The 16,823-nt window shown below is 32.6% G+C and overlaps 1 protein-coding gene across 3 annotated transcripts in view; it reads right to left on the bottom strand.

The window, feature by feature from the left end:
* LOC126852545 (fasciclin-3) overlaps positions 1-16,823 on the bottom strand; it is a 280,034-nt gene that overhangs the window by 5,746 nt on the left and 257,465 nt on the right. For 2 of the 3 annotated variants that reach the window (XM_050597452.1, XM_050597453.1), the window contains exons 6-7: positions 14,433-14,574; positions 12,219-12,332 (exon numbers count right to left, since the gene is read on the bottom strand). In XM_050597452.1, the coding sequence (XP_050453409.1) occupies positions 12,219-12,332; positions 14,433-14,574 (256 nt within the window). Of the gene's footprint in view, positions 1-149; positions 7,950-12,218; positions 12,333-14,432; positions 14,575-16,823 lie in introns of those variants that run through there. The other variant, XM_050597454.1, reaches the window with a different exon arrangement.

Below are 16,823 nucleotides of genomic sequence, written 5' to 3'. Positions count from 1 at the left end.
ATTAATTTTCATGATATTCTAATTTCTGTATTTAGGAGACTGCATTCTATCTCCATCAATGTAACGATAAAAATTTCATCAAACGATGTAAAAAAATGCCCAATATCGTAAATGTAATTTAATGGTAGGACGTGATACACTTCTCAACATTTATCTGTATATTTAAAACAAATGTTTTATTTCAAAAATCATACGATACCTAAGTATAATATCATAGCGACGAATGAACTTATAATTAATTATACATACAGCTCTCTATATATTAATTTTATTTGAATTCTTAAATTTATTTTTCGCCTATCGCATTGTATCTACAAGTAGAGATACAAAATGTCATCGCGTTTTCGCGCGCTTGCGGCGTGGCTGTTTCACTTTAATCGCGGTCATATATAGCGTCGTTTTTTTATGCTTTCTTAATTTAGATGTTTAGCGATCTCCGGAGTGTATTAATTGATCGCCAACGGCGCCGTTTTGATTGGGCCCTCAATCGAAAATGGCGAGATAATGATATCGCGCAAGTGCAATTTTTCGGTAACTTAACCGCGATTTTTCACGCAGTACTTAAGTGGTTTCTAAAAATGTTTTAAAGGGAGAGAAAAAGAGAGAGAGAGAAAACACCAATTGCAGGTATTTATAATATATATCTCGTGATCCGGTGAATCGACACCGCCATTGCATCATTATCTTATTCTATAGAGACTTATATTAACATAAATATATCTATATCATATATAATATATATATATAATATACCCCATTGTATATGGCCAACGATCATGCTCCTTAATAACGTATGTTATCTTTTCGTTAATATATTACGAGTTTTACAAATGTTCATTCAATCTTTAATTGATACGGGAATAACGATAATGCGATCGAACGTGCGTACACATCTGTATATTTTCACACGTCCATGTATTTATATATATATATATATATATATATATATATATATATATATATATATAATATCCTCGCAGCATGATCATCGAGATTTTAAGTCATAAACGTTACAAGTATAATTACATTACAATTAACTAATTATATAAAAATCAATTACGTAATAGCTGCATCAATATCAATAAACATGTATTAAAATGTATAGATATAGGCAGGTTTTGTACGTAAATGCATCCGTATATATCTAATTTTTTGTCTCTTTTTTTTTTTAAATCTTGTAATAGGTGACAACGAGGAATCGTGTTTAATGATCTCGCTCGACTGTAATAATTCATATAAACAGCGCAATAAAATAAATCAATATAAATTGCAGTTTACGACGATACTTGTCACGTACTTTGTAAACACCGATATTATTTAAGAAAGCGCAGATCTCTTACGGTAATCGTCTTTTCTCTTATTAAATAGAAAGACGTTAGTAGTATAACTTACAGATTAAGATAAAGGATGTACATGGTATTCTCTTATGGCATTTTGTAAATAAGACCGAAAAAAATCCTATGTATCAATTTATATTTTGGCAGTGATCTTTAACGTTGTTCTTGCTATATATCTCTGGACTTATTCGAATCAGCTTAGTCTCGTAAGATAAATTGAAATATTTAGTATTACAATGGCTTTAAGTATAATAACAGCGGTTACTTTTAAAATTGATGAACTAAAATTGCAGAAAAAAATCTCAACGAAATTAACGAAATAAATACTTTCTGATCTATACAAGAAATATGGTAAATGTTCCATTAATAATTTTGGCTATTATTTTCTTTTGAGACTCGAAAAAAATTTTTAAAAACGATGGAAACAATAGAAACGATAAGCAATTTATCCGTAGAATTCTATATTGCATCACTTTTAAAACATATTAAGTGTCAATTTAAAATCCGATATTATTTTCCGATTGTATTTGCTGTTACTATATGCTTATGATAATTTTATCTGCTAAGAGTAATTTTCGGTTAGTAAATATCTCCGATAAATATTCAAAAGCGAATCTTGATGGTCGTTTAATCGTACATTTTACTTTCCGAGAATAGCTCTGCGAGAATCTCATGTATATACCTAGTCTAATTGTAAGACAGAAAATTGAAACGTTTATGCATTTTAGTCAGTTCTCTCTTTGTGTCGTTTTCTTTCAGAAACGGTAATCTCTCTCATAGAATATTGTGAAACATTTAAAAATCAGATGTGATCATATATATATGTATATATATGTAACACATATATGTATATATGTATATATATATATATATATATATATATATACATATATTATTTCTTATGTATATAAAAAATTCGGATCGCCTTAATGCTGCTCTCGCACTCGCTACAATAAAATCGCGATGTGCAAGAATATGCAGAGGATACCGCATATTTTCTTTTTTTCTTTTCTTTAGGTAAACGCGCGATTTCCCCTTTTCCCTGTGTTAGGCTCTCTCTATTACATATATTAACATACTCTGGCATATAGTACACATAATATTTATTAGCATGATATATATTATACATATATAATGTATATATAAATTAAACACACACACATATATATGTATATATACTCTTTCTATATATATTATGTATACTAATAGATGTTCGATATTCGGATTGAAAATGCGAGATGGTCTCTCTGTGACAGCGCAAACAACGTGCCAGCTTCACAATTAGAGTTTTCAATTGGCAATTTTTTAGCCACGCTTATATCAGCGTATATCTCGAAAATAGAACAATCGATATCAGTCCTTTTATACATGACATTTTTTCTTTTTGCTTCCGATAATTCTAGAAAGAGAGTTGGCAAAATAACGGAAGAAATTTTTACATCTAATTTTATGAATCTTAAAAAAAAAGATTGTCCGTGTTTGAATATGTAAGCTGTAACAACATATAAAAAGATGGCATTGATTGTTCTAATTTCTAAAATACTTAGATATTTAATTGCGCTTTTTTATTACACGCCTTTATCGCACACTTCATTATTTTTTTTTTTTCATCCATTTATCAAAGTTTTATCAACTTGCTTTAAGTAAACTTCACATATTTTCTCTCCACTCGATAATATCTTTCAACCTAAAAAAAATTCAGGAATAACGATTGGTCGATTCAGCAATTGGAGTGCAAGCGAATAAGTGAGTCACTCACTCAATCAACATTCACGAACACTTGCAAGTGCTCTCGACGCAGAATATATATCTGGTTATACTGTTTTCTTCGCGATCTCGTTTTATATATATTTATATATTTATATATATATCTTTATATTTATATATATATATATTTAATATGTACAACACGCAGCAGAGATTCGACCGTTGACCGACGAGTTGCATCGGCGTTCTCCTTCATTGAAATTCGCTCGGATTGCGATTGATTTTTTTATCATATTTTGCTTAATACTTAATCACTTCACGTCCGCTTCCCCTACTTTTCGACAAAAACCTCGATGATCTCGTCGGTCTCAGCATGGCCCTTTTCTTGTAAACAAAAACACGAATGTGTCCAGAAAAACAGTAAAGGATCGTACGTGCCGAATTCGGTAACGTATCGTCGATGAATTGTACATACATCCATCCTTTGGTTCTTATCCGATTTTTACGCGATGCCGACGAGACCTACGTTCAAATTTGTTGTATATATGTGTGTGTGTGTGTGTGTGTGTGTGTGTGTGAATAATGTGCGCGCATGAAGCAAGTATTTTAGAATTATTTTTGTGAAAATCAGTTAAGAAAAATTCATCTGTGTACAAAAAGTACAAACAACACTTATTGTCAAAGGCAACGATAAGAATTTACGAGGTTGATTTTCAATGAGTCTTCATTCACAATATTATTAATATGTGCTGTAAAAGGTAAATCCGGTATGAGTAAATGACTATAGAATGTTTCTATGTAAGATCTGCATCAAACTACATAAAAGTGTTGTTTTAACTAGTACATAACATTTCTTAATAAATAAGAAAGATTTCAAGAATAAAACTCCATTACATAAAATCGATTTAAAATTAATTAAAAAATAAGATTTTGGCAATTTAAATTTTAAGATCTTAATCTATCAGAATTCTTTAAAAAATATGCCAAACTATGGATAATTGCACAATAATCTAAATTTTTGCAAAAAAACGCTGATTAAAAATCTATCGAAAAATTATCATTTTAAAATACTTGATGCAAGTCTTTCAATAATTCTGTAAGGAATGTGTTGGGTGCGAAATATATTTAATGTATTGTATACAGCGCAAATTTTATACAATGAAAATGATCCACGCTATGAAATATCTTTTGCATTTTTGATAATAACAAAAATTTTAAAATTTGATTTTTAAAATTGTACTTATAAACTCGTATCATTCCTTAGATATGATTCAGTTGCCCTTATATGCTCAACATATTAATTATATTCGCCATTCAATAAATAGCGTGTCGTTGAAAAAAAAATAGATTTAATGTACTAAAATTGAAATGTGTTTTTTTTTGTATAAAAATTGCATATATAATCGCAAGTGTCGCTCTTATAATATAAATAGTCATATACATATATAATAAAAAAACATTTAGAATGAAAAAGTATGATGAACAAATTCTGTCGATTGACATACAATACTGTCTAATGACGTATAGTATAATTTATTTAATATCATAAGAATATATCAAATCTCGATTCGACGAATATACTTGATTCAATCGTGCAATTCACGGTCAAGTGCGAATGCATATTACACTAAAATTCATATATAAAATCGTTCTTTTATAAAACGCAATAATTGATATATATATATATATATATATATATATATATTTTTTTTTTTCCATAAATGAGATTCTCTCTAAGTGGATACATATCTTATAAAATCGTGTATTCAATACAGATAAAACATCGTCGCAGACGTTTAATCGCTTTAATTATATACAGGATGTTTCATAAATTGAATAACTCACGGGAAAACAAAAAAATGAAATTAAATCAAATATTTTTCGACTGCTTAATCAAAATAAAATTTTGAACGAATGTTTCAAAATAACAATTTTGATATATCTTGAAAAAAGTTGATAGATTCTAAGTATGTATTTCTTAAATACAGAAAAATAAAAAAGTAACTTTTTGCAATCCGTGTTTCAAAATTTACGCAACATTCCGTATGTTTACGCAATGGTCTTATTGTACTATGTGTATATATAACTTATAAAAAGATCTTCCTTTATTAAAATGCATTTAAGTAAAACACGCGTTGGAATGTTATAGTATTCGTAAAAATGTTACAGTACAAATGGCATGGGATAATAATAGTCCTGCCTAATAATATTAAAGACACGATCGCACTTTCGATTTCGAAATTTCATAAAAATTTTTTCTTTCAATATACCTGGCGATCGTTTCTATCGTTCGCTTGTACGCTCGTTTTGTATCTAGAGAATACATTAAAATCTAAAGCTTTTCATTGCGTGACATATAGTAGAAATTTCGTGTGGTTAAAACGAGAGTGCGTATCGCGCAGTAAATGTATTCGGATACAAAAACTTTCATCGAAGTTTGGCTATTCTCGAAAACCAACAGCTGGAAACGCGCTATTTTATATCTCATAAAGAACAAAAAAGATGTACGATCACAGTGTAATAGACATCTTTTATAATGATTCACGTTTACAAAAACATTTCTAGCGTGTTAAAGGGAAATATTTTATGGAATGTGTTTTCTTACCTTGGTAATACGCACGCGCTATTTCTCACACGTAACGAATATATGCAACTTTCAAGAAACATAAGCGCGTACATGAGTAAAGTCTCGTCGCGCATCTTCTCGTAGGTGGGTATGTATATGTGTGTGTTTTTAATAAAAAGTTTCGGCTGCACAATTTGATTTGTCCGGGTTATCGTGAGGATGCCTATCGTCTCTTCGGGTACGTCCCCCGCAAAATTTGTCATAACTACTTTATAATCATCGCTAAAATTCGGCATAGAAACCACATGCGTCCAATGGCGAGTAAATCACGGTGAAATCCTCCCGATCATCATTTCAGATTTCGATACATCGGTACAGATCCGTAAAAAGAATTAATATCCTTATATCAGATCATTGTCTTTCTTAAAAAAAGTAATGTAAATATCGAGTATTTTAAAAATATACAATTAGTACTGTCATCAGAATAATAATTGTATTAATATAGTTCTTAGAAAATTCTAATCGAATTCTAAAGCGAATAAAATTAAAATAATACAAAAATACGTAAACATATAGAAAATTCAGCATAATAAATCAATTCTCCTAATTGTATAACTTCGGCTTTAATAAGCTTTTTGCGATTTAATATTCTATTTATACATGCATATCAAGAAAGAACCAGATCTACTGAACAATTTTCGCATTGGCCGATTGATAAAGATTCGGAGCGTCACAGTCAAATATATCGATGGATCGAGAATCGAGCTTCCACGACGCGAACACCTAAGGTCGTACTTGAAGGCCATGAAGATTTGAGTGCCGTCAAAGAAAATGACAAAGCAACGCGCAATTGAAATAGAAGTTCGTTCTCAGACTGGAAATTTCGATAACAACTCTCTCGCTGTCAATCGATTCGGCGCGCGCGTATTTTATGATCGCTACAATATACTTTCGCGACTTTATTTTTTAAATGTTCGTTAAGCGTGACATATTTAGCGAAACATGCGCGACGTAAATTACGAAGAAATTTACATATTAAAAGGCAAGTTTCACATCCTTAATAGATACTCTTATCATCGAAATTATTTAATTAAGATACAAATTGAAATAATATTTAGTTTAATAATTTTTACGAATCATTAAAGCAACTCTTTAAAAAAAATAAAGTTTGATAAAATGTAATAAAAAATCTTTGAAAAAAATATTAAAAAATTTAAGTTATATGTGAATGGAAGATATTTTAAAATTAATTATTTTTATAATTATCTAATATCATATTACGAAAAATTTCATAATTTCAATAATTTTTCTGTTTTTAGCTCCTAGAATAAATATATCTAGATTTTAATAACTTAGATTTATCAAGATAAGTGATGTATGCTGTTTTTAATCCTCTCGTTCTCAAATTACTTTTATATGTAGTACCCAGTAATTATTAATACAGTGATACAATGGAGTACACACATATTTTATATCTCTTTTAATTTTATATAATATATTCTTCTTTTTATATATATATATATGTGTATGTATATATATATATATATATATATATATATATATACATATATATATATATATATCTTTTAATTCCTTCTTTCTCTTCTATTCCACAATTGTTATACAATTACACTAGGCATTTCAGAGAATCACATTCAAATAAGTCAATTACATGACAAAGTTGCTTTTTGCAGAAATTTATATAATTCTCTAGAGTTTACGTACACCCTTATATATACTCTTAGTACACACGTAGTTCGCGATTATAATATGAAAAAAACGAGAGGATTAAAATATTTTACCTTATACTACGAATGAAAATGAGAAATAAATAGTGTATATCGTGCACGCGCGCGCGCTCACTTTACGATAATCACTTTCGATCATATTTAACGGGAAACGTCCATGCGCTCACAAAAACGGAAACCACAGAGAGAAACTTGGATCGTTACTACTAAAGAGTCCGACGTGGCATGAACAAGTGCGACAGCTCGGTTTTCCTGTATCGAAGGAAAGGGTAGAGGGACGAAAAGAGCGAGGCGAGAGAAGAGAGAAAATTTCTCTTCTCTGTTTTTTGTTCTTTTTTCTTTCTTTCTTTCTTTCTTTTTTTTAAACGGGCGTGTCCGTCTTCTCGTCCTTCTTGGCTTCTTTGACGTCCGTACGGCCGTTCACGTATTCGGTGCTCGCGTGTATCGGATTCTCTTGGCCCCCCTGCGGCAGTTTTTCGTCGATGATACGCGGGTCCTCGTGATCCTCATCGTCCTCGTCGCCTGGCGTGATGTGCGCCTCGCTTCCGGCGCCGACGTCACCCGCAGTCTCCTCGTCGCCGCGACGTCTCGCTGCAACAAGCAACGCCACGATCGGTCAAGGCAAATGCGTGTGTGGATTCTATCTCTTTTTCTCTCTTTTTTTTTTTGATTTTTTTTTTGTTCTCTTTGTCAACGCGAATTTACTCATCACGAATTTACTCATCATTACAAATGCCGTGTATCTTGTCAACAAATTGATATTATTGTCGATATACGATATTTTCTTGTAAGCCTTGTAAATGAAGATTTTATATAAGATATATCTCACTATAAAATATGTTGATTGAGATAAAGCTATTTGCAAAATTGTACAACGAAAAAATTGACACGTTAATCTATAATATTTGGTTCGCGCATCCAAATTATTAATTATTAATTTTAAGTTACTAACTCGATGTTTGCTATTCTAATTAGTATGAGACTCGAGAAAACTCATTTCTTTTAGATTATTATTTATAATTCGTACTCTCTCATAAACTACATATATATGTAAATTCTAATATTCATTATGCGATTAATGTATGTAACATATAGTGCGACTGCATGTTATTGTGTTTTACGTTATTACTAACGAGTAATAACTTTTAAAATTTATCAAAATTATAAACATCAACAAAAGTGTAAACATCATGTGTGTGAGTATGTGACGCCCGTGTCCAAAGTAAAAGATATCATTATGTACATTATCTATCTACGCTATTAACAATAAGAGAGACGAGGCATTCAATTTACATCGCTCGTGCGTTATATTAAAAAAAAAAATGAATTAATGACTGTGTCAAAGAAAGAATCGTCGTAACATTCACAGGCATAGTCAACTTCATACCACGATCCAAGCAAGATAAATCTGAATAATTATAGCGAGAGTACGATGTTGCTTTTCTCAACGCTAAAATTAGCAGCTAGCAAAGAATGCACACTCAATCTGCGCTGAAAGATATAAATCAACAGCGAGGGGATTTTTAGGTGACAAACATGCTTGATCACAGTCCGAAAAGGACGGGCGGAGGAGACGAAAAAAAATCACAATTCCAATTGTAATCAAAAATATGAACTGAAACGCGGCGATGAGCAATATAAGAAAGCACGCGAAGGTAATCGGTATCGATTATGTATCGATCATCTCTGCCCAGGATAAATTTCACCACACTTGCCTTTGCCGATTGCTTATCATCGTTGCTTGTTGTGAGAAAGAAAAGGAAAAAAAAGCGCTATGTCTATCCATTCTTAGAGACGTACAGCGTGATCACACGACTTGATTTTTGTATCAACTCGTGTGAAAATTACGAGTCTATGCGGCTTTATATCGTGATTCTTATCAGATTTCGCAGCGCTACTATCTACATACATGATATTATAGCGCGGCAATAATCAATATTGATATGTGTTGATTATTATTGCTCATTCCCATGATATAACATGTTTTGCATTATAAGCAAAGAACGATTTTACGCCGATTCGATATTATAAGCGCGACATGCTAATGAAGTCACGTAGTGTAAATAGTGAATCGTACAAGATGATTGCGAGCACGTGGCAATATATAAATATGCTTAGATTATCGTTGACAGCTATAGCGGAGCAGATACTATTGACATGCAATGAAGGTCGATGACATGATAATATGTATATATATGAAGAAATAATCGATGTCGATGAACAAAGCTTGAACGTTGTATAAATATCAAAATACGATTTAATCGTAAAAATACGTACTTGTTTATACACTTAAATTTCTTTGAAAATAAAATTACGGAGATTAAGACTATTATTTCTAATTTGAATAAGTGCGCATGCGTTTCGGCTAATCCTATCCTTTGTGTTTATGATATTTAATTCATGCGTGTTATACGCGAAACAGAACCATTACCGATTCATGAAGATACGTAAAAAAATGCTGAATTTATTCTTCGGAATTTATGAAAATATTGAAATATGTATTTTTCTATGGAATAATTAAGCAGGGATGTAAATCATCGGGAAAACAATTTTTATCGTCTAGGTTTTTTTAATCTCGAAACAGTGTTGGGCGTAAAAGTTTTGCCGCTAAACTCTGCGATCTCTGCGGTTTCTATCGGAATCCTCGATACTGTATATGAGTTCATATAATTGATATTATTTCAGTTATAAAACGCGTAAATTAAGCCGCGTAAATGTGAAAGAATAAGAGAGAAGAAGTTCCGCCGAGAATGTGAAAGTTCTATAAAATTGACGTTAAAGAAATTTTTTTAAATGTTGAATGTCAAAAGAATTCAAACCGTTTTTTATTACGAAGATATCTCTTTTATGCTCCATCAAAAATATTTCTTTTCTTGACTTATTCCCTGACAGTATCATATTTATCATATATGTCGTCTTATAAGTCTCCTCTCTTTAAATATAGATAGTTTGCGATTCCACGGTAAAAACAGCTGTAAAACAACGAGACGAGGAAGAAACGGGCAAAAATCGTGCGCGTTTAAGCATCGAACTCGGCCAACGAAAACGAGAACGCGGTAGAAGCGTAATCGATTAATCGAGGAAGCGGTATGTTTATCGGCGATATAAAACGCAAGCCATAAATCGATAAAGCGATTACGTATCGACACATGCCAAATAAAAATGATGGCGCAGCGTAAAAATTCGAGAATATGTCGAGGGTTTACAAGACGAGAGCATGGGGAGCGAGACCGCAAAGTGTATTAAATTTGAAGGGGAGAGTCTACTTCTCTCGAACGGAGCAGACGGGTCGTGATCGTTGATAAGCCGGCGTTGAAGATGATGGCGCGCGGACAAGAGAGAGAGAGAGAGTGTTGTCTGCTTGATAAAAATGATTCTGGCTTGAGAAAAAAAGAGATGACGAGCGAGCGGACGGGTCGATGATGAACGAGAGAACGAGCATTATATCAGAGAAAAAAGGGGAGTGAGAAGGGAAGAGATGTATTTCGTCCTGCCTGAGGTAACTTACCCCTGGACAGTGTCATGCCTAGAGTACGGAATCGCAAGGTAATCGTTGACGTATCTCCGTATTCTTTACTTGGCCCGACTCGCATGCTGTCCTATATCGGTGTAGCGGCACAACACATAAGATATTTGCATACGTTCAGAGATAAAAGGTACATTTATATATATATATATGTATGTACTTATATAATACTTGTAATATATGTATAGAGTAAAGTACGGTATAACAGAGCATTACAGAGAGTTGCTTCGGAGCGCACTAATTAAACCCAGTATATATACGCTTCTACTGCACGCGCGATGCTATGCTACCGCTGTGATAATTACCTCGATTTAAGCTAATCGTATATTGCAGACACTGCTCCGCGCAAACGTAACGCATAAGGTTAACGAAAACAATAGTAATAAACTATGTAAGAATAAATAACGACAACAGCGACAACAACAATCACAACAAGAAAGGTAATATAAGTAATACATAAACGCTGTTTCATCGCATTTTGAGTTATATATCGATGAGCGTTATCGTTTTATTCATATTTCTCATATTTTCCTCGAATATCCTCATAGACATTGAAATCTTTCTCTCCGTCATTTATATGTGAAGTTTCAGAAATGCATTTTCTCCATGCATTACGTATATTCGCGGACGATAGATCGTCTCTCTTTTATCGAACTGTCATATTTGTCAAACGAATATCATGCGCGCGCAATCAAATTTATTTATTATTTCATTTAAATAATTAAATTAAAACTAGAAATTGAGCAACATATTGGAAATAAATAGAAACGGCAAATTTTAATGATTTTTCAACTTCTACTCATTCATATCGAAATCCGTGATTTGCTATCATTTAATCTATTTAATTATTTAACGTTAGAAGTCTTTCTTTTATTAAATTTTATTTACATATTGATGGATATTTTTAATTTTTAATTAGAAATCAGAAATCAAAGATTTTATTGTAAAATGCTTATATTTTTCTCCATTGACTTCCACGTATCATAAACTGACAAATTGTGAATAATAAAAAATTCGCCTTAATTTTCAATTCTGCCATGATATTTGCTCATCTTCCATATAATTGGCTACCTCGATAATTCTTTAATGAGCTTGTGTTTATTCCAAGAACTTACATCGTCCTACGCAAGCAACGTATCTTATTCAAGTTTCATGATATTTTTGGTTATAATGTTTGCGTCCCCGATCGTTCTCGCGCAACGAAATCATTAGAAAAAACGAAAAAAAAAAAAAAAAAAGGGAGATTGACATGTGCTATATATAAGACGTAGCATATATAATTTAAAAAAAAGAGGATTCTTTTACCAAATATATGTAGATTTAAATTGACTCACCTGCAAAGCACCAGCGGCCGGTCGCGCGTGCAAAGATTACGAGGAAAATAATGAGTACAAGCACCAGAACGCCCACGACGATACCGATGATAGATCCAGCATCTAAATCAACACCTGCAAGTCGTGGAGAAAGAATGTTTCTTTATTGTAGTTCTTCGTAGTGCGGTTTTAGTTTTTATATCAATTCCTTGGAACGAGGAACAACTGACATAATCTTCTAATATGGGAATAAAAGAAATATAATATTGTACACGAGAAAAAAATATTCAAGACCAAGAGAAAAATTTTTAAAGTGTTACGTGATAATTTAAAGCACTATTAATTACGAAGCTGAAACATTGTCTCACTAATAAAGTAAAATATAAGCGAGTGCTAAAAAGATATTTGAATCTGATAACATAATGATAATAATTGACAAATAAATAAATAATTAAGTATATATTTATTTGAAATATTAAACAAAATCTTTTTCTACAACACACACATACACACGACAAATAAAAAATACTTGAATATGTATTTCCAAGGTATTGATATGAAATCTACTGAAGATAGTATCACAAAACTTGCACGAACTTTGACTAAATGTTCAGAAAACAATTGCATCGGGAATTATACGGGATATTTTAACAACTTTAATTTTAATTTAATGACAATCAATTTTATAATATCTATAATTTCGAGACATTAATGAGTTTAGAATTTTTTACGAAGAACTTTTCGCGAAATTAAACTTTAGGAAAGTAAGCGATTAAAAACATATTTTTTAAATAAATTTTGTACCAAATTTTATATAATCCTCAAAAATACATAATGTTGAAAATTAGAAATTTGTAAGAAAATTGAACTTTCTTAATATATGTATATTTTCATCGAGATTGTAAAAAAATTATTGAAAATATCCGGTATAAAAATGCATTAAAATAAATAATGATTATAGTGCAATACTACATATACGCATCTTTAGTTACGCAGCATTTCGTGCGATTCGATTTAAGTGGACAAAATCTGGACTATTTATAGGCGTGTGGCATCGAAATTGGTAAATTACTCGTCGCTCGATCAATGTCAACGTGTTCTCTCATGATTGACGTATATTACGCCCTTAGGCAAATAACAATTATTAATTTCCCGGCGTGATCATCTCCGGAGTTTAAGTCAAACTCGTCGCGCACGGAACGCCGCGGTTACTACACAAACTACTTACGTATAATAATATGAAAAAATAACATTACCTAGTGCGTGCATGTGTTCGGAGAGCTTACCATAGAAGTGACCGAACGCTCCTGCGTGAGCATGCGGTGAAGGATCGATATTGTTAAACACGCACACAAGACATTGATGGAACATATTTTCTAGAACGCGTGTATATGTGGTCGGTGGTGATTACGACGATCGATGTAGTCGCGATTTTATGTGCGAGATCGCATGATTACGATTGTGATAAGGGTGAACTAGCCAAGTGTGAACGTCGGTTGATTCAGGCAATCAGAGGAAAAAAGTGTGTGAACAAAGCGTGTGGAGCTCTATTGATTGCTCGCGTGTTACTTATCGTTTGTTTGCTACCATAAAAAGGAACTCGCGAATATAATAATTCAATTGAGTACGGAAAGCGTCTTATAACTTTGTAAAAAACTTGTGTATAATTGTTTCATAATATTGCACATTAAAATATTTTTGACGAATTATTCTTTAAGAGTGTAAATGAATAATAGAATTACATCTTTCAATTAAATTTGCAAACTTTTGCAGATTTTGTTGTAAATAATTTAATTAATTTATTGCTAAATGTAATTTCAAAAATTATTGAAACAAGAAGGATTTATTTCAAATTAAAAAAAAAAAAAAATTATTTTTTCTCACACTTACAAACTATTTGTAGTTGTCAAATAAATCGGAAGCCTAGTACACTTAAAAATGAAAAAAAACATTACATGATTCTTCTATATCTGTTTGCATCATTCTAGTAATTTTAATAAGATGATTTATATTCATAGGAAGAATTTATGGTAAAAAAATTAATTAATCCCCTAATTATTATATTAATATTGTATTAGAGACGCCGCATATATTTTTGTGCTTATCATGTGGTTTATTCGAGGTGCTCTAATATATTTTCGATATGTACAGAATCCGTGTTTCTAAGAGTGCACGATGTTTAACGTCTTCAATAAAAGATAACTTGCGTAAATCAAATTTCTCGAAATAACTCACCCGCTGGTACCGAAGATGTCGACAAAACCATACGATATTCATACGATCCTTCATTGTTGGTTGCTATCAACGCGTACTCCTTCTCCGTGTCGGATTTCTGAACGCTGTCGATCCTCAGAATTACGCTCCAGGCTCCTCTTCCCTGTAAACATTCCTTTGCGTTACGAACATGGTACATCAATCCTATCCCGTTCGGCTAAGCTCTTAATTTTTTACGTTGTAACGCTCATTAATTAACCCCTTTAATTAAGCTTTTTAAAATGTCGCCGGGCGCGCACACAAAGATCTATTATTAAATTATTCGTGGGGGGTTTAGCTATTAATCTGCGAGTTTTTACACACTCTTTGTAATTCCTATATTAAAGAGAAGAAAATTGATAATTATAGAGCTACTTATAGGAAAGTTTCATATAATATTACAATATTTATTTTTGTAATTATTTTTGTCATTTTAAACTTTTATTCGGATAAATAAATATTAAGTTCAATTTTTGTTTTCAACTAAATTGATTTAATTTTTATCATAATTTTCAATCTTATTTCGCAGTTATTTTCTAGAAAAATAATATCGTGCCGCATTTTTTTAATTCTATCGATTCTTATTAAATTCTTTTTGCTTTGTGTCTCTACGCTTTTCTAATCGAAGAAAAATCCATTTGACGACCCTCGATATCACATCGAGCGTTGTTCTCGGGCGCTATTATAGGAAGGAAAGCGGTATGCTGAGCCTTTTTCGTGAGCTTTCGCCTCTCTCGATCGGCTCGCCGTTAGTAATTGCATTTTCGGAGTGGAAGCTGATTCGTATTCGTCGGTGGCGCGTCGCGGCGCTCAGTCGGCTTGCTGTTCACCGATCCGCTGCAAGTTGTGACTTGCTGAGAGAGAGAGAGTTGCGAGCCTATTTGGAAGCCATTCATACACGAGCCGGAGCCGAATAGCGGCGGTGGCGGCGGCTTTTATTGGTTCTGGCACACGCTGGCGTTGTTCCAGAGTGTTATGCTCGCGCGAGCGTGCCGTTCGCTCTGAAAGTTTGCGCTCGAATCGTGAGTTCCGACGAAATCATCGGACCCCATTGATATCTCGCTCTGTCTCTCACTTTCTCTTTCTCTCCTCTTTCGAGAAGAATGGCTCGCATCATTGAATGCACTCGTCGGTTTGCTATGCGCGTGTCGCGCTCGATTAACGCTTCAAACCTCTTCCTCTTCAAATCTCGTAAGCTCGCAATTTACCTTTTAGAAAGCTCGGTAACTGTGCGATCTTTCATTGCAACGTATCGAATAGCTGTCGTACGATGATGATAAAATTTCGGATTTGAAATAAATATTAGACTCAAAGAAATAGTAAGAAAGAAAGTGAGAGAAATCAGAAACTTTTTATCATTTGCTCCTTTTTAACTTTAAATTCCAGGGATTTCTTCCATTAAGAAGAAAATTAAGAGTAAAACTAAAATTCCAAATGGCATCTCAGAAATATCCAAGTTTTGCAAAGCTTTTTAGTTTTTCTCTTAAACCGATTTAATAAATGGATTCAAAAAGTGTGATAAGAACATGCGATTCAGGTACATTCGGGAAAACGAATATTCGCCTCTGTTCGTCGCCCCGAACTAATTAAAAAGCGCAAGTTGCAAGATCGGCAAATCCATTTAAGCCTTAATTACGGGACGAACAAACCGCTTCTTGTGCTAACGAAACAATAGATGAGGAACAAACGCCTCCGCCGTTCGAGGCCGATCGCGCGGTTCCGATCGATTCGCTGTGTCTGAATTCAATGGAATTTCATTACGGCGTTGTACTTCGTGCACCCTGTCACACAGGTGCATGGAGAATGCATCCCGGATGAACGGTAAATCGAGGCTCGGAGTCGCGGCGCACTACTATTGAATTTCTGTTTCATTTGCATCCATCAATCTAGTCTCGCACGCTCTCTTTTCTTCCCATCGCCAATTATTTCTTGGCCAATGCACTCCTTTCCTCTTACATTTCACTTGTCATTGAAATATATTCTCGAGCCTAAACAAAACCGCCGATATGCTTCAACTGTATTTAATCGAATTTAGTCAAATGCACCATTTTTTTTCGTCGCAACGCGATTTGATGGCAATCGCTTTAAATGGAGCCGCTAAAAATATTGTAATAGCGATATTTTTTTGCTATACATGTAAGGATTTCTTATACATGATATTCGTTTCGACAGAAAATTAATTATTTAAGAAGAATATTATTTGTAGACATAATAATTCCAGAGCTTTCAGCTTAAAGCTACGAGCAAAGGCAATATAAATTTTATTTTTTTTTTTTTAAATTAAAATTTATCGATTTAAATTCAATCATGAAAATATTTAATAATAAATAATAATAATAAAAAAGAACAGTGATAGAAAATAAAGAATATGTT

Source organism: Cataglyphis hispanica, chromosome 10, assembly GCF_021464435.1.
Source record: "Cataglyphis hispanica isolate Lineage 1 chromosome 10, ULB_Chis1_1.0, whole genome shotgun sequence".
Lineage (NCBI taxonomy): Eukaryota > Metazoa > Arthropoda > Insecta > Hymenoptera > Formicidae > Cataglyphis > Cataglyphis hispanica.
The sequence above is the reverse complement of the archived record's forward strand: the minus strand, read 5'-3'. Positions and strand labels throughout refer to the sequence as shown.